This window comes from Amphiprion ocellaris, chromosome 6 (assembly GCF_022539595.1).
Source record: "Amphiprion ocellaris isolate individual 3 ecotype Okinawa chromosome 6, ASM2253959v1, whole genome shotgun sequence".
Lineage (NCBI taxonomy): Eukaryota > Metazoa > Chordata > Actinopteri > Pomacentridae > Amphiprion > Amphiprion ocellaris.
Window position 1 is genome coordinate 36,583,348 of NC_072771.1, and position 19,440 is coordinate 36,602,787.

The 19,440-nt window shown below is 38.2% G+C and overlaps 1 protein-coding gene across 1 annotated transcript in view; it reads left to right on the plus strand.

Annotated features, from left to right (window-relative positions):
* The window catches only part of castor1 (cytosolic arginine sensor for mTORC1 subunit 1), a 29,186-nt gene that overhangs the window by 3,206 nt on the left and 6,540 nt on the right, over window positions 1-19,440 (plus strand). Inside the window, exons 3-9 of the mRNA XM_023276264.3 lie at window positions 5,506-5,576; window positions 10,998-11,191; window positions 11,725-11,860; window positions 14,612-14,735; window positions 16,673-16,783; window positions 17,196-17,278; window positions 19,168-19,262. Of these exons, the coding sequence (XP_023132032.1) occupies window positions 5,506-5,576; window positions 10,998-11,191; window positions 11,725-11,860; window positions 14,612-14,735; window positions 16,673-16,783; window positions 17,196-17,278; window positions 19,168-19,262 (814 nt within the window). The remainder of the gene's footprint in view (window positions 1-5,505; window positions 5,577-10,997; window positions 11,192-11,724; window positions 11,861-14,611; window positions 14,736-16,672; window positions 16,784-17,195; window positions 17,279-19,167; window positions 19,263-19,440) is intronic.

Here is a 19,440-nt window from a genome sequence, read left to right on the forward strand (position 1 = left end):
CAAATAACTAACATCATAACACAGATATTGCATAGCGATACTACAGAAGAAAAACATTTGTTATCATGTATTAAATTAGGGGACAACAACACGTCAATTAAAAATATGCATGTGGATAAATTGTTAGCTCCAATGTCGTTGACCTGACCAATCAGAGCAAACTGGACTTTTGGGGAGAAAGCTCTTCAAGAGACAGGAGCTAAAATGGAGCATTTCAAACAGAAGCTGAGAAGAAGTGTTGCAGCAATGTACAGTATGAGATACATTATGTGTCTTCTGATCATTAAAACATGAAAATATGTTATATTAGACCCCAAAATAGAATTATAAACCTTAAATTGAGTATTCTGCACTAAATCCGTCACTTTATCTCATGGTCATGTTTACATTTCACTCAGTTCTGCTTTTCTTAGTTCTTAGTTGTTGCTCGGCTCTAATTTTGCTTCCTTTGTTCTTTTTTGCCCTTTAATATCTTATTTTCTAAGTCTTTATTTAATGTCTACTGTTGCACGAAGAGAGAGTAACAAAATTTCGATTCTTGGTATGTCATGTACATATTGAAGAACTGACAATAAAGCTGACTTTGACTTTGAAATTGTGCATAATATGGGCTCTTTATGCCCTCAAAAGTGATGATTTAGGGTCAGCTTTGTTCTGTCTGCCATGCATGAATAGCATAGATTAAACATTTAAATAACATGAATGTATCCTCTTACAGTGCCTGAAAAAATCAGCACCATGGGCTTCCAAGCTGTTAGTTTGTTGTTTGGCATTGCCTTTGGTTGTTGTTCAGACTGTATGGGTGTGGTAGTAGTGAAAAGTCCAGAATCAGCCAGATATTTCGGTCTTACTGTATTGTGGATGCAGGCCTGCACACTCTACACAGTCCTCCTTTCTTCTCCTCAGCGGCTAACTAACAAGAATCAGGGGTTGGAACAAAGCCTCAGCTGAGCCAGAAACCCAGTTGGGAGTTTTCCACTTGTCTGCTTCAGTGATCTGTCAAGGTTGGGGTTCCTGCTCCACTAACTCCCCTCTAGCAGGGATTTCAAGAAAAAAACCCTCAATGATTGTTCTGAGTAAACAGAAGCCTGTGAAAGGTAGCAGGCAACTTCCTGTGATGATGGGGCTGAGGTAGCTCGAGGCTCATTCCTCACACTCCAGCACCAGCTTTCTCCATGTTCTTATCATGTTTCCTCAGCTGGAGCATCAGTTGCAGACACCCCACCACCACAAACCCTCGCTGTCTAACCGTTGGTACCACCCGTTGTTCTGTGCAGCTGGATCAAAGTCCAGACCCTTGTGTGTTTAGTTTTCATCTTCCCCACTTGACCGCTCCCTCGCTACCTGTTACTTCCTCGTCTGTTTGGGTTGTTTTCCGTCCTCTCCTCTTCGTGTTCTTACAGTAGAAGGAGTTTATTTTGTCTACAAGTGATCACACAGAGACTAAGTATCACTGTTAGAGTGCGTCACAACCATTAGTCTACTATTCCCTGAGTCTATGAAATGTCCAGGAAGGTGTATAACATCTAATTATCATAATTTTTGCAGATTTAATTTTATGTGAGAATAAGGGTTGTTGATTATCACTTCTTCCTTAGTGATTCTTTTTTGGAGGCAATGCAACATGAGTGTTGAAACCCACTTCATGCCTTGAAGGGAAGACCTCTACTTTGATCCTCCCTGTCGATGCCTTCCAGGTGTCTGAAAATGCATCTACCCCCTTTTAATATACACACCTCTTCAATCTGCCTAAACATTTTTGATTTTTTTGAGCAGATTAATTGAAGAAAAATAAGTAGACATGTTTTGCATGTCTGCAACAATAGATATCAATGCTCTCTCCCTCTGGATTTAATAAGGTGTTCTGATTGTAGGTAATTGCAGCTTTCCTGAGACTGTGAAAGTGATGAGGCGGCTTGCATAACTATAGTAAAAACAATGTTGGAATATGGTTTTCAAGTGTGTTTGTGAATAGTTTCTTGCATATTGATGCTTTGGTGAGGGATATTATCTGTGCACTCTGTGCTTCACTAACAGGAAACCAAATACGCAAACTTGTTTTGCACATAGATTTCCATCAGGTTGTTTGACAGCGTGTTGCATGTGTAGTGTCAGGGCTTCACTGTCCTAAAAACAGCACATGTGGTAAAGCTTCACACTTTGATCATTCTCACTTGTAAGACAGCTGCTTGATTTTCTGAACCTCAGAATCCTCAGCAAATTTAAAAGGCATGTTATCTATTTTAAAATGTCCACAATGACACTGTTTAGCAAAGCCAGAAACAGCAAAAACAGAAAAAAATGTGCTGTTCTATTGAGAAACATTACCAAATTCAAGATATATTTTACTTTATTCTGCAGGTCTCGTTAAAAAAAAATGCCAAAAATATATGGTTTGCATCAACCAGATTCTATAAAAGATAAAATAAAATTCTGCATTCTTCAGTACAATTGAGAATCCATGACTGGCTCAGTTGCAACTGACAGTCACTTAAAACAATTCAGGGATCTTTCCCGTGAATTGGACTGACGAATTTAAAAATATATGAGTGGTAAAATATGTTTAGCCTGTTGAGTCACATTTTTTACAGTATTGGTAACACCTGGCGACATCTGGAAAAATGCTGTATATGCTGATTCCATTTTTTTCCTCCAATATTTATCAAAGAAATCTAAGTTTTTCTTTCCTTTTGTGGCACTATAACTTTGTTAAACTGCACAAAATACAATTTTAATGTCTGTCTACTTTCAGCCATAGCTGTGTTGCTTCTATAGAGGTGAAGGACTCATTCTTGAGCCCACAGTGAGTCAAAATGTAATAAGAGCAAAAAACACAGAAACTGCTTGGTGGTTCGGAGGGTTGACATGCACTACCTGCAGGAAACAACGAGCTGAGGAAGGTGAAGGGTCAACAGGAAGTGAGAGGGGTATTATAACACAATGGGCTGGCTGAGCTTGCTTGCACAGCTGGCAGTTGGTGTTACAGTGCTCTCTCTCTCTCTCTCTCTGTCCATCTCTTTGTCTCTCGGTGGCGTGATTGTCCCATTCCATGGCAGGGATTACTTTTTGCTGAGTCAGGAGTTTGCCGTTCTCACTTGGGTTCTAATAGCCTCAGCTGACTGATAAGCAGAGGAAGAGGAAGATGTAGCTTCACTGAGATGTTCTAAGAAAACAGGAATATGTTGCACTTCCTTTTCAGGGATTTAAAGAAAATAAAGAGAGCTCATCCGTGTAGAAATTTCTGCTGTCTATGCCTCACTAACTCAGTGAAAAAGCCTCTTAAAGGGAAAAACTTACTTTGAGCCAGGGATTTAATTTATATTTGCTCTAAGGATAAACATTTTTAATTGCTGATTGGCACCCTTACTGATAAAAACCACAAAATGAACTTGATGCACATCATTTCATATCCTAATGTCATTGTGTTGACTTGGGCTGCTTTAACGGTGACATCAATCAGCCACTGGACTACTTTGACGCTGTTGTAGTGAACGTCAGCTCGGCTGCAAACCAAAAGCTTTGACCAGTAGTCATTAAATGTTACAGTAGACTTCTCATGGTAGCACTTTACTAGCTAAAGTCCACAATGTCCTCTTTTTACAAATTAGAACTCCTGGTACTACATTTTTAGACCTGCACGCCCTTTCTCTTTTGTCCTACAGGTCACTATATTTCAATTGGTAGAAATATTAATGCCAATTAATCAAATAATGAATAATCCTTAGCCACCCTTATTTGCTCTCTTTAGTCACCAGACTATTAGTGGACATCACCTCTTGACACTATAATGACATTCTTTGTTGCTTTACTGAGATATATGTCCAAAAAAAGTTGTTTTTGAAGCATTACCATTATTTTATCTGCCTTAGTAGTATACAATTTGTAATTATACTGTGAAGGACCTTCTAGTTATGTGAAAGTATAGTGCCATAACTTGTAAAATTTGCTTTCTTGCCAACAGTTAAATGAGAAAATCAAAGATGTAAGAGCACATTACAACATGTCAAAGACACAACAATTTCTATGCTATGCTAAGCTAAGCTAATTGTCTTCTTGTCCCAGATTCCTATTGCACAGACACACATGAGGACAGTATTAATCATCTCATTTGTCTCTCTACAAGAAATCAAAAAGTGTATTTATGCCACTGCTGCTCCAGAGACCAAACCTGTCAGAAGAGCATATCATAGCTCAATCCCATAGTTGCTGAATTTATTTAAAATTCACCCAGAATCCAAAAGAACTTGTCTAAACTGCTAAATGTTTTATCATCTTTCCACAAAGTGTGATCTTTTGCTTCCGTTTGCAGCACATGCAACAGAATTCTAAACTCAGCGATTAAGAATTTCTAACTTCAAATCATCTGAAGTTGAAGTTCCATTTTTATACACGATTGAACCAGGAGAAGAGTAAGAACCAGAAATATTCAGTGTTTTAGGTACATTTTATTCATTTGGAGATTTGACACTGAAATTTGCTCATTAAACACTTGTCTTGTCCAAGTTTCCATTATTGTCCCAGTGAGCAAGAGAGTTCATCTCCTGAGTTACTAATCTGTTCTCTCTGCTTGAAAGTAATCCCACAATCCTGTCCCAATCTAGTAGTTTTTTTTCTCTTCTGTTTCCAAGAAAGAGTTTGTTGTAGAAGAGGAATTTCTCGCATTCAGAAAAGTACATTTTCCTCGAAAACGTTTTACGTAATCCAAGAAAATGTGTATTCGCTGCCCAACTGTTTCTTCAAACCGTAACAAATCCCACGGGCCTGATTTTCCCATCCATTGCTCCCCTGCTACTCTTTTTCAACATTTCACAATGCCAACATTCAGTAGGACTGAAGACTGGCCAGACCCAGCAACAGCCTTTGAAAGTAAATGCATTTAGTTCCAAACATGATGGAGAAATTACAGAAACAGAAATTCCAGCTGGTCTTTTTTCTATTTTTGTAAATTTTCCTCCTCATTGGGCCACATCAGCTGGAAAAACTGCACTGTCTATTTAAGTATTTGATGAAACTGGCTCTTTTTTTAGAGCAAGTTTGCATGGTTGCCTAGAAAGAATCATGTTAATAGGCATTTCATCAAGCTTTGAACACAGCTTTCATCGTATACTTGTCTACTATTCCCGTATGATCCAGTGAATTCCAAAGCTGACATATCATCTCATTTAAAATTGTGTTGTCCAGAATTGAATGGGTCAGTTGGTAGCCGAAGCAGTGCCCCAGTTTGCTGCGTTACCCACCATTGGCTGTAGACAAAAGAGTGATGCAGGCATAATGCTGAGCTTTGGGTTTGCGCTAATTGAGTGACAGCCGGTCCCGAACCCCGTTTACATTTCGGAGAACCCCCTTTACTTCCTGGTAACTGTTGTTATGAAAATGTGAAATGTGCCTTTTGTTGCTCACGGATGAATAACACTGTTCTCTCCCTGTCTTTCCTCTTTCTCTCTTATCTTTTCTCATTTTCCAACTCCACGCCTCTCTCCATCTGCACTTCCTCTCCTGCTTCAGATGCGAGTTTTTCAGTCTGACAGAGACACCAGAGAACTACACTGTCGTCCTTGATGAGGAAGGATTCAAAGGTAAAATACCCTTGTGCATGCACATCTTTCATCTCTTTTACCAGGCAGGGCTGTGTGTTTCCACACTGTGCAGTGATAGCATTAAGTATGCACTATACACTGATATTTGTAGCCTATCCTAGCTGACATGTGAAAGGCACAAACAGAAAATCATGGCCCAAAGCAGCCATTTAGGGAAGCAACTGCCAATTTCAATATAATCTCATAACATACTCAACTCATGTTCACCACTAGTATGTAGTCCTGTATTGGGGCACAACACAGGACTCTGTTGTTTTACCATTCTAAAGTCATTTCCTTCCTTCCTTGTTCCCCTTCACAGACCTCACATGGTAGGATGGGTGTAGACAACCATATAATACAGGGAAAAAGGCTGTCCAGGATACAATATCTAGCAAATATGTCTTTTCATGTCCCTTTAAAGAATGGAGTGTAGTTTTGTTCTGCTTCTAATTTGGTGATGAATATTTTCATTTGTGTGAAATGGTGGTATTTCTCTGTGATATCGATGAGTTATCTCCAAAGAAGGTTGGACTGTTGCTTTTGTTATGCCTTCAAAATAAAGGATCACAACCAGAGGGTTGATGGATATAAAACTATATCCACATTAAACCTTTTTCATTTAAAAATGGCATTTTAAAAAAAAAAAATTGGTGGACATGAGTGAAGTAACTACATTTCAGAAATAATCTCCATCAAGGATGTAAATTTTTAAACAATTTCCTTATCAGTTCTTGGCCATACAACAATCAGTAATTGATTAATTGTCAAAATGGTTTAAATGCAGTTTTCAGGTGCTGATAAAACCATTTTAACCATTTAATGTTTGGTACAAAATCAGTTGCATTTGGAATGAGCTGCAGTCTTCCACAGTAAGTAATTGTTACTCATCTCTCACAGCAGACTGGAATCATAATGGTTTAATATCCAAACAGTCCTCTCACCTGATGTACATGATGGAGCAACTTGTTGGGTTTGGTTAGCATTAGTCTAGCTGCTGGAAACCGCTGATTAGGTGTAACAGACGTCCACAAATACTGTTGCAGCATCTTTATTAGTTCTAGGAAATCTGTCAGTATTTATGACACCTGTAAATTGTGTTAATACTCAGAGCAGTGTCGCAGATACACTTCATCACTTTAGTTTGCATGCTGGTAGAAACATGTAATCAGAGTCCTGCTGCTCCTGAATGGTTGCGGCATTAGCAGCTGCAGCTCCTGGCCTGTGTTAGCATGAAAATCCCAGCTTAGCATTAGCATCAAGTTGCTAGCTATGCCAGACAGCTGACCTGTAGAGTTTGTCAATATGGCTGCAACAGTTAGCAGTCAGACAGCTGGGAGGGGTGCTGGTTTTATGGATACTTACTGGTGGTCAGTCAACACCCCTGTAACTCCATCCCAAAAAACAGCAAGAGGCGCCACCTGGTGGGACCACCAGCTATTACAGCAACACTACAATACGTTTCCTGACTCTTGAACCGCATATCAGTCATCTTCTGTCTTATCGGTTCATATATTTTTAATTGATTTGCAAGTAATCATCAACATCCCCAGTCATCGTGTTTACTGATCAACCATTTACAAGTGCTGGGCATGTAAGTGCTCACATAAATGCAAAGGTGGTTGCTTAGTTGAAGAAAATACAATGGCGGAAGATCAGCAATTCCAAAAAGTAAGATTGCCTTCAATATAATTTGTTATGCATGTCAAATTACTTTCTGGCAATACAGGCTGATGTCTTTGTTTTTTCCCCAGAAAACAATCACGTGACAGGGGCATGACGAATCAGGAAAGAACGCACAGTAGCAGCTAAGACAAAATTAGACACCGAGTATGGGTGTGTCTTCTAGGTGTGCTTTAAAGTGTGGACAATAGACGTAAATGTAGCAGAAGTTAAGAGTTCAGAGTGATGTCTCTGTACAGTTTGCTTCACCTTCTGTTGGGCTCCTCTAATTTACATAGGTCAAATGCAACTTTATGCACTTGTTTTCTTTTGGATTAAAAAAAAGAAACTGTACTGTTTTGCAAATTTCTTGGTCATCACACAAAACATTGAACTTTTTTTGCGTGTGCTTTATGTCATATCCTACACTGAACAATTATTGGACCAGTCAACAAGATGACACAGACTTCAACTTCAGCTTTATTGTCAGTCAGCAATGTACGTAGTACACAGTTAAACAAAATGACGTTTCTCACATCCATTTCACAGTGCAGAAATGAGGGTAATACTATAAAAAAATTAAGAATAAATATAAGGTAAAAATAAATATAAGATAATTTAAAAAGACTAAACTAGATAAAAACCAAAAACAAAACAAAAGCACAAGCATACATCAGACACAATCATACTTGCTACTGTGGTGATAATGAGTGAGATTAATGGAGAGGAGAGGCTGCTGCGTCCGTGCACGCCGCCATGTTTAGGACAGATAGTTTTTAATAGTTAGACTTACCAACTATTAAAATATTTAATATTTATACTCTTAATAGCTCCCATCTCTGTCTGACTTCACTTCAACTAAATCAACAGTATCACTATCTACATACATTTTTCAATCCCATTCCCTCTTCATCCTGCAATTTTTGTCTGGTGCTTCCACACAAATGTAGATGTTAAAGGCATATATCGTCTGCGGCTGCTCCAGTACTCTGTCTCCTCTGCTCTCCTTCTATCCGAGTGCCTATTTTAAGAGGTGAAAGCTGGTGTAGCGAAGCCACAAGGGGCTGCTTCTGACAAATTATGCCAACCAGAACAATGTCTCTCTGAAGGGGAATGAAGAAGTAGAAAAGGAGTATTCACTGCAGGAGGTAGACACCATTCGGTAATGCTTTTAGGTAGATGAACGTTTATGAAACCAAAAAAGTTTTGTGTCTTGTTACGCCCAGGTCTGGGGTTCACTGTGCGTAACACGAAAAGGCATCCTTCCCCTGGTCCCAAGCATCTCCAACACACGTATTCTTATATAGTTTAGGCATTTATTTACAACAAATTTATGAACTAAAACAATGGGGACTGGTAACTGAAAGCGACAGTGAGCAAAACCAAAAACAAACAAAACGCCACTAAGCTATTAACCCAAACTGATCTGCCAAAAACAAAAGGTAAAAAGAACAACAAAGTCTAGCCTCCCTATCCTAACTTAAACATGAGGAAAAAACGGTTAAACAAAAGGTGGCTGCTCACTGCGATTGATCAATATTAAATCCCTAAATCACAGCTGATCACTGGAACCCAAGTGTGCTGACGTGTAGGTTGGAAGCAGGGTAGGATGTAGCCACGCCCTCTGACCCGGAGACGACGTCACGTTCCGCCTTTATATCGCGGTCTTCCTGGTACAGCCAACCAATCCAGTACCGGTCCATCATCCTGGCATCCAACCGTGACCGTGGTGTGGCGCAGCCCTATTTGCATACATGATAGGGACATAAAAAGGACACACGCAGCACAGGAAACTATACAAACGACTGCAGTCATAACAGCCTCCAAAAACTTAAGATAGAGATGCATCTCAGACATGGAAAGAAAATTTTACCTCTAACTGAGTAATCAAAAGTGTGTTTGGTGTTAAAAGTCTAATTGTTCACAATACACATTAACATTTTATGGTGTCTAAGTCAGTGTCCTGCACATCCCTTTCTTCTATTTTGGCTCAGAGACTCACATTCTCAGGATTCACCCTGTTTAAACTTTGACCCCTCCTCACCTCGACTAACAGTTGGTGCTTAAATTCACTGGTGTCAAGTCATATTCTGCTGCCAGGCATCTTGTAGCTGCAGCAGTGGTGGTGTAGGTGCCATTGGCCTCTCCTGGGCATAATTTTCACTTGTGGTGCTTTGCGGTATAAATAGCGAGGACATTTCAGGTCTCTGTGGCGAAGGAGGAGACAGCAGGTGGGAGAGAGGAAGGATTTCTACTTTATGCCGAGCAGCAGCCTCATAGGTTACAGCATCGTGAACATACAGATATATTATCGGGAACTGGGTGGCCTTCTGCTTGACCATCTTTGATTTGCTTAAAACTTCACAAATATCTTTATAAATATCCATATTTTACTCTATAAAAAATTCTGGCAAATCAGAGATGGCTGAGCAGAAAAACGCTGATATTAAGAGCTTCATTTGCTTTTACTTTATTGTTGCTTAGTCTCTGTTTTGCTGTTGAAATACTGGTTGCATGACAGTTCCCTATATATTATATACAGTACAATATATGTGTGATGTTCCTCGTGGTTTGGTTTAGCTTGTAACTGCTGGTCTTCTTCACTGCTGTGTTTGGTGGGTTTTAAAAAACAGTTGCCCTTGACACGAGTCAATACTTCTGCTTCATTTTGTTTTACATCAAAGTAGATGAAACTGTTTGTGGCACTACTGATTTGACTTCTTTAGACTCATGTAATATGAAGCAAAACTGGGAGTGTTGTTGAATGTTTTGCTAATGTTTTGCAGTATTTTGCCACCCTCCTGTGTTTGCAAGTTGGCAAGTGTACTTAAACTACTGTCGTAATCTCATCATTTGGGAAGTCCTGTACCTGCAGAATGAAACCCTACTCATAGCAATATTCATTAATTTACGTAATCTTGTGACAGTTGAAATTTTTGACTGATACTCCAAGGACTCTCTGAGATCTTGTTGTTTTTTTTCTTATTATTTTAAAGTGTGTGTCCCACTTTCAGCACATTTTGGAACTTCAAAACTAGCATATTCTACTTGGATTGGGCTATTTAGCAATATTTTTTGTTGTTTTTGTGGCACAACTGGTCGTCAGTTATCAAAGTTCAATAAACATAATTTCCTTTTCCATTTTTGGACCTAGTATTTTAGATTAAAAATACATTATATGTTTTTTTTTTTTTGTATTACGGTGCCCTGCAACTACATTTATTTCAGAAAATATCACTTGATGACTTTTGCATTATTCATTTTTTGTTAAAATATGCTCAAAAATGGGACTTTCCATGACAATTTCAATATTTTTCACATTTCAACTCACCCACAAGAGATTATTCAGAGATTATTTGATCCATTAGTCCAATATTGTAGATTTTAAATTAATGACACAATGAGAAGAAACATTTCAGGCTTTTATCTTTTATAGTTCCTGAGATATTGCCATGCAAACATAGCTTTGAGTTTCAATGTGTAAAGAAAATGTGCTGAAAATGGGTCAGTGGGCAATTTTTAAAAGATTTTATGTCAGAAAGTATTTGATATACTAGTCTAAAATTTCACAGATATAATTTTAAATGTCTGTATTTTATGCAGCAAAAATTTCAGGCAAATCAGAGATGGTCAAACAGACTTTTCTTTAAAAATCCGATGATTTTAGATGCAATTTTCCATACATTATCATACACACTGACCCAATGTTTGTGCTCAGATTCACTTTAACTAACTCTCCCATTCCTGATGCCCCCTCAGAGCTGCAGCCCTCAGAGCACCTCCAGGTTGAAAGCTCCATCTGGCTGCCGCTCAACGTGGTCTCCAACGGCAACGCCTCCAGCAGCTCTCAGGCCGTCGGCGTGACCAAGATCGCCAAGTCGGTCATCGCCCCCCTCGCCCAGCAGCATGTCTCCGTCTTCATGCTCTCCACTTACCAGACCGACTTTATCCTGGTGAGTGCCATCTGCTTTTAGCATTTTAACTGTTTATTTTTTACTCCACTCTATTCCACTCCAGTCAAATCAGCTTTTGCACTTACCTTGTTAAAATGAAAGAGGGCACTCTAAGCTTTTCGCTGTTGTATAATTTAGAGCCCTTTTCTTTGCATAAATGCATAAAAACTCCTGACCTATCATCTCACACTGGAGTCATTCACCTACTGACCTCTGACAGACAAAAGAAGCCACTTTGTCTGCATTTTGTCCACTCACCAGTTTTGCAGTAAAGGACTGAATTCCACACAGGGCTGAGGAGACTAAAAATTAGTTGATGTATTACAAGTGAAAATGTTAAGCGAGCAAAAAACGTACATTGCACCTTGACAGAAGTTTGTGTCAGCAAGTTTATTAATGGTTGACGTGCTGGATTAGTTCCTTAAAGTAAAACAGTGTTGTACCTTGAAATAACCTGACAGGATGCTGATTGAGGACTTTACATATTTTGGAGTGCTCTAAAACATCGTGCCATGGACGCTTGTGTTGTGTAGGTGAGAGAGAAAGACCTGTCTGTAGTCGTCACCACTCTGGAGGAGGAGTTTAACATCTACAAAGAGGTGGGAGGAGAGTCTGTCCCTGTGCACTGCCAGGATGTTTCCAACGGCCTCCAGAAGAACGGCAAAGAAGGTACAAATCACAGCCCCATTTGGTATGATTTCACTCAGTTCTCAGGGATTGGTCGAGCTTGTGTCCGAGGATGAAGTTAAGATCTTTTAGCGCCACTTTCAGGATCTTTCTACTAACATTTACTCATCATGTGACCTTAAAACATACTTACAGACCCTGAATCAGACATGTCAGTGGAGCATACATCAAAACAAAACAGCAGAATTAGATCAAAACTACTTAAACAAAAGTATAAAAGCAGCTCTTTACAGACATGTAATTCTGTGCACAATGTAAATATTGTAGCAGGTTTTAGATGTTAGTTTCAGAAAATGAGTAATTTTTCTGTCGCAGTCGTTTTGCCACTGTTTGCTAAGGTCAGAATGACAATCCTGCAACTTTACACAGCACAAATAAGAAAACAAGTTGCTCACATGAGTGGAATACATTGCATATTTTCTTAGTATTTATACACCAGAAAATAAAGCTGTTTAATCTTCTGAAGTGCAAAACCTGGCAGTATGTTTGTCATGTCATCTTTTAAAAATTGCCTGAATTACACCATTGATCAGAGCCAAAAACAGAAAGAATCATTGAATTTTGAACTTTCCAAGTGTCCTTGAACTAATCAGTTGTGAAACTTAACCAAATCTAAGCTGATCATTTAATTCTAATTCCCTCATTTAAAAAATCGCCAAAAATAAACCATGTGCACTAAACAGATTATTTAAAAAACAAAACATTCTGTATCCCTCAACACAACACAGAAGCCATTATTGACTCAGTTGCCACCAGCACTCGTGTTAAAGAATTAAGGGACATTTCAGGTGAACTGGGCTGAACTACAAGCTGTGTTGCAAAGAACAGATAATAGATGCAAATGCAAGCAATAAAATGTCTGTAACATGTAGAGTCACCATTCTTTCCCAGTATTGGTAACATCTGTGAGCACTTGCAAAAATGTTATACATGCTAATTCCAATTTGATTCAGATTTTTGTAAAATAATTATTACAGAATATCAACTTTCGTTCTTTTCTCTTTCATGCTTTTTGACATAATTTCGTCATACTGTGTAGAAGACATTTTTGAGTTTTCTCTACTTCTAACTATGGTTGTGCTGTTTTCATAGAGGTACAGGACTTAATTTTGCAGTGAAAAATGAGCCCACAGTGAGTAAAAATACAGCAGGAGCCAAAAACACCCAGACACTGCTTGGGGTTGAAAGGGTTCATAAGTTAGTATAGGAACAAAACACTGTGTGGACACAAAGAGACACCAGCTGAGCATATTTCCTCTCAGTAAATGTTATTCTACATGCAGAATGCAAAGAAACGTGTAAAATGATCATCAGCGTTTGTTTGCTTCTGATATCAGATTGTGATTCAAAGCTAACAAAAACTAGTTTGGAAATTTACTAATGCATTGACTGCTATGTTCTAACATTCACTCTCTCACCAGGAGATTTAAAGTCAGCGTTCAGTCATTTATGTGTCAAAGTGCCTTTAGCCATACATAATGAGACTTAACCTAAATGTCAGTATTCATACTCCGTAACAACCCTCTCTCCAATGCAGTTATTTGTATTTTTAGCAGGAGGAACCTGTTGCTCAAGGACACCTGCAACTGCTTGACTTAAACAAACACAGCAATGTACAGTACGACTTTATACAATGAAACAGTGCAAACAGGCTGGACTTGCACTAAACTGAAAACATAGAGGGACATTTGAGCTGCACTGGATCGCTGCGTCCTTTACAGGAAGTTATTTTTACGTCGTCATAAAATACAGAACATGCTGTACGGTGACGTTGGAACATGCAGAAAAATGCGTCCACCCTTTGACAATCTTTCATATCTTGATTTCAGCATCTATGAATGACACACTAACGTTTAACTAAACACATAGCGTCCGTCGGACTTGTTTAGAAATGTTTCAACACAATGCAACTTTACTACCGACAAGTTGCACTAAACTATTTTTATCTGAGGGGTTGAAGGACAAGAATGAAATGAAGTTGAGAAAACCTGGTATGTATAGACAGAGAGGGAAGCAGGTTTCTGAGGAGAATATGGTGAAATACAACCAACTGAACCTTGATTTAAAGTAAAATGTTATGAAACATGGATAATGTAGTTTAAAGGCACTTCACATCACACAGCTTCCACAAGAGGAAAAATGACTTAATTTTGAAGCTGTGTTTGTGCTTGCAGCCAAATTTAGCTACTGTTTTTCTTGAACTGGGTGTTAAAATATAAGGAAATCCACTGATATTTAAACAGATGCGAGTAGATTTACCCCCCCAAAAAAAGCGACAGTGGTGTAGTTGCAGTACTAACCTTTCAATTTAACCAAAACTTTAAAGCTGCACCAATGTTTTATTCTCCTCTTACATGATTGAAATTGCAGTACATCCATTTTTGAGGAAATTGCAGAAAATGTCAGGGAACTGTAGGACCCTCACCAGGCCAACAAGCACAAGTAGACCTCATTTCAATGTGTATCAGAATCAGAAATAGTTCATTGATCCCTGAGGGGAAATTGCTTAGAAATAAAAACAGTACAAAATATGTATAAACTTCAGTAGAAAAATATGTCCTAGAAATATAAACATGAGTAGAATCAGTATAAACATAAATGTAAAATGTGCATTATCTAAGAAAAAAAGGAAATATACAGTGTAATAAATAGTGTGTTATTGCACAGATATTGCAGCTGTTTATTATCGGATGCTCCTATAAACTAATAAACTAAACTCTTGTCTTCTTCCAGCCATCCAGCCCACAGTCCACCCGGTGCTGATCCCCCAGAACCAGTTCTGCGTCATGTCTCTGGACCCGGACACGCTGCCGTCCATCGCCACCACGCTCATCGACGTCCTCTTTTACTCCAACAGGTGAGACTGTTTGCTCACATCGCTGCAGTGCCTAAAAGAAACACAAGATGGCAGCACACGCTCCAAAGTAGACAGCCGCTCAGGCTTGAGTCTTGAAATTATTGTACATAAATAATCACAAATACCTCCTTTTACCCAAGATAATTGTTTCAGATCATTTTTAATCTGCACTGATTTTGATTTGAGAAGACAGATATTCCCCACTGACCATTTTGTGCAGAGTCACTCGCATCTTCTGGGTCTCTTCTTAAAAAAACAACTCTTATTTTATTTTTAAAATAGTTTAATTTCATAGGTCTTCTTTGTTTTAAGTTGCTCTTTCTGCTTTCTGCTTGTTTTATTTGATTTTACCTTTATTTTGGGCGTTATATTCTATTTAATTCTCCACTTTGTAAACTGCTGCCTCCTTTTTATACCTTTTATAGATGTATGGCTTTGATTTATTTTCTATTTTCCTTTTTAAAGCACTTTGTAGCATTGCTTCAATCATTTATAATAATTTTATTTTTATATTTTTTATTATTTTCATGTTGTAAAAGATATAGAGTTGCATCATTGGGCTTTTTTTCTCTTGTAGTAAAAAAAAAGTTTTCTTTTCGACTGACTTTTTGCATTGTGCTAGACAATTGTTTGACTGAGTGAACTTTATATATTAGTATATTGAAAATTAGCAGCAGTTTAAGTGTGTTTTTTTTTTCTCCTGTTACATTTTTACTCACTGTGGGCTCATTTTTTTTACTGCAATATAAAGTCCTGCACCTCTATGAAAACAGCGCAACCATGACTACACATAGGTTATAATGTCAAATATCACAAAAACAACCCACAAAATTTCTGTTTCTTCCTTTTTCCAAGTGCCACCAGATGTGACTAATAATATTTAAAAAATGGTGACTTTACACGGTATCTTGTTACTTACATTTTTAATGTGTTTCCGTACTTTTCTTATATCTGCTCTGTATATGCACGTCCTGCAGTTCAGCCCAGTTCAGCTGACAAGTCCTTGAAAGTCTTGTGAATGTTGGTCACAGTTGAGTCACTATTGGCTTCCCTGTTGCACCGAGGATTGAGAAACTTTTTGGTTTTGTACAGAATCTATTCAAAGCCCACAAGTTTTATTTATTTATTGTTTTTATTAACCTTTATTTAACCAGGGGGAATCACATTGAATTCAAGAACCTCTTTTCAAAGGGAGTCCAGGCCAGGATAGGCAGCAGCAAATACAAAACACAAATTACACAGTTAAAATACAATTAAAACACTCGCAATTATGATTTAAAAGCGCTCAGTGAAATTAACTCAGTTTCCAGCCTTTCTGCAACATACTCCATGCAAAAGGTGCAAAGTAAACAAAAGGGTTTTTACCCAGTTCAGCATATGGAACAGAAAGCAACGAATGATCTTTTTAACAGAGAGAGTAAAGATCAGCACTTTCCTGTGCAGTTAATGAGCAAATGTAGGTGGGCAGTAGTCCAAGTATTGCCTTATATATGAAAGTATGTCAGTGACGATCCTTCTGGTGGCTCTGGTGTGTCGACACTTTACAATTCGTTATAAACCTCAGAGAAGCATCGTAAACCGTGTCAACCATTCGAAGATATTGAGCAGAAGCATTCATATGCAAAAGATCTCCACAATCCAACACAAACAAAAAGTCACAGTGACAAGCCGCTTTTGTGCATTAAAAGAAAAACATGACTTGTTTCGAAAATAAAAAGTATAGTTTTAAATGAGACCTATACAATAAAGTGATTTTGATAAAATATTGTGATTCTTAAGAACCATCAGAAAGTTCAAAATCCAGCAATTCTCTCTGTTTTTACTCTGATAAATGGTCTAATTTAAAGCAACGTGTCTTTCAAACCAGTTAAAGGGTTAATTAAATTCTGCTGCCTTTCTTTTCTGCTGTCAGACTGACCATGTCTCTCCCTCTTCAGTCCTAAAGAAGACACCCAATCATCTCCGAGCCGGGACTGCATCAAGTTCTTCTCGTTCTCCCTCATTGATGGATACATCTCACTGGTGATGGACACTGAGGCCCAGAGACAGTAAGGATTCTGAATTTCTCACACTGACCTGTATCACATCTGACACCATTTTTATGTTCAGCAACACATAAACCACATCCCTAAAGACTTCCACACTGCTAACAATGCAGTGAAGGTTGTTTCTGGGATGCCTCTATATTTAAAAACCATAATGCAGGCTTTCTTCCGTCCAGTGTGAACCGTGCGACTGTATGATGTCAGAAAAATAAATGCCAGAATGTGAATCACAATAAAACAGTAACAGGTGTTTACTTCTGTTTACTTCACTGCATTGCTGGTGTTACAGTGTCTGTATTTCCAAATTTTGTATCTGATGATCGCTACAAACTGTTCTGCTCCGTCCATCTCTGACATGATCTAGCGTATGTTTCCACTTGGGTTCTTGGTAGAAATCTTGATCTCTGTGTTTTAGGTTTCCTGCCGATCTTCTCTTCACCAGCTCCTCTGGGGAGCTGTGGCGGATGGTTCGTATTGGGGGACAACCGCTGGGTTTTGGTAAGGCCGCTTACTTTTAACTATGTCTAAATAGTAGCAGTTTATTCTGTACACTTTAGAGCACATGGCTTTTACGGTTAAGTCCCACTTTCTTTTAGAACTGCTTCCCTTACCGGTGTCAATTAGGTGATTTATTCTTAAATCAGATAACCAAACTGCGACCTTATATGTTGTATAGTAAACTAATAATGCTAATTAATAGCCTTTAAAGAGCCCCTGTTATTTCTTTTGGGTATAAGTGTTTTAAAGGTTTTTGTATATAAATAGTCTGTAAAATAGTGAGTTATTCTCTCACTGAAGAAACTGCTCCTCATCTGTCTGAAACACCTCATTTGAAGTTCAGACTTTTCTTCTGTTACTTATCTATGGCGTCATGTAAAACATTTGCATGACACCAAACTGATGGCTAGTTTCATGAGCTTTTAAACAAAGAATGAGCAATCTGCCATTATTAGTCACTGGACTTCTTTAAGGACTGTCTCTCTGCCTATTCTAGATCGAAGGTTACTGTATGTCACCAATGTTGCCTTATTTTTGACCTTCTTAGTTGACCAATCAGAGCAGGTTTGGCTTTTTCAGGTGGGGGAACTTAAAGAGACAGCAGCTGAAATAGAGCATTTCAGATGGAGGGCCCTAAAGCAATCTGCTTTATGAGAAGAATGTAGTTTAATCCAACATTAAAGCACGTAATTGTATTCTAGTATATCCTGAAAATGAGATTATGAACATGTAAATGTGAATTACATGGGTTCTTTAAATGTCTTTTAAGGCTTCCCAGGGATTTGTTATTATCTCCTGATGAAACGGAGAAGATACTGAGTCTACTTGGTTGCAACAACGAAAGATTAAAATTAGCTGACAAGCTGTTTGAAACAGTGCAACATGATAAACATGCTCTTTAAAAATACATAAATCACTGTCTTTCTGCAGGCCTGAAAAATTACACATGAAGTATCTTTAACTGGATCATTGTACCTCAAATCACTGAATGTCCGACACCAGACCATCATCAATTTAACCGATCTTTTTAAAAGTGGTGAATATTGATTGAGTTGACCATGTGTAAAATCTGGGGTTATACGTAACATTAGTTTTTGAGGTAAAAATTCCTAAAGAAGCTGAGGTCATGTTGACTTTTGCATCTTTTTTTTTGTGCCAATCTGTGAAACAAGTGCTGTAACTTGACAAATAATGTGACTAGAATCCTGAAATTAGTTTTGTCTATTCTGATGTTCCACCAGCCATAAAACCTTTATTTTTCACCCTTGGAGACTCACTATGTTTCCTGTGATTGGCACAGAAAGATTGAAGTCATGTTTTTTGCATTTATGGCCACTATTAGGACAATCGTTGAGCAGGAATGATGGTGAAACCACCGCGATAGTGTCCCAGGTGGAAGAGTTATATAATACTGTTTCTGGGCTAAAAGAAAAATCATGGTTTTCCAACTCATAGTGCTTCAAACCATTTTATGAAAAGTGGTGCCATAATCAATCTTGTACTTCTTAAATTTGAATTTAGGTAGAATAACCAAATATCTTTAGTTTTTCTATGATGCAATTGCAGATGTATTTAGTGTCATGGCATTTTTTTAACCTTAACGTTGATGTAGATGTGATTTGTAATGCATATTCAGTGTATTTTGTTTGCTTTCTGTGGCTTGTGATTAATTATCTATTATTTTGTTGGTTGATGTTGAAACAGGAAGCAATTCTTAGAAGTTTATTTAACATGTTTCTTGGGTGAAACTCAGATAAGGGAACAATTGAAGATTTAAAGTTGTCACATGGTTTCTGTGCAGTTGCAGCATCCTTATTTGTAAAATCGTTTTATTTTAATGATTGGTGATGGGGTACTAATTTCTCCTCCACTCTTTCTACGTTTTTTAGATGAATGTGGAATAGTCGCCCAGATATCTCAGCCTCTCGCTGACAGCGACATCTCTGCCTATTACATAAGCACCTTCAGCTTTGACCACGCTCTGGTGAGTCTGACATGTTTGTGACATTAGCCTGGCTTCCACACCCGAAACTCAAAATGTTCCACTTGGTTCAAATGTTTAAAGACCTCATGTTCGTCACTTAACCTTAATGGGGGAGATGCAGAGATGTGACATTACACATAATTCCTGTGAGCTTTAGTCAGGTGATTCTACATCATTC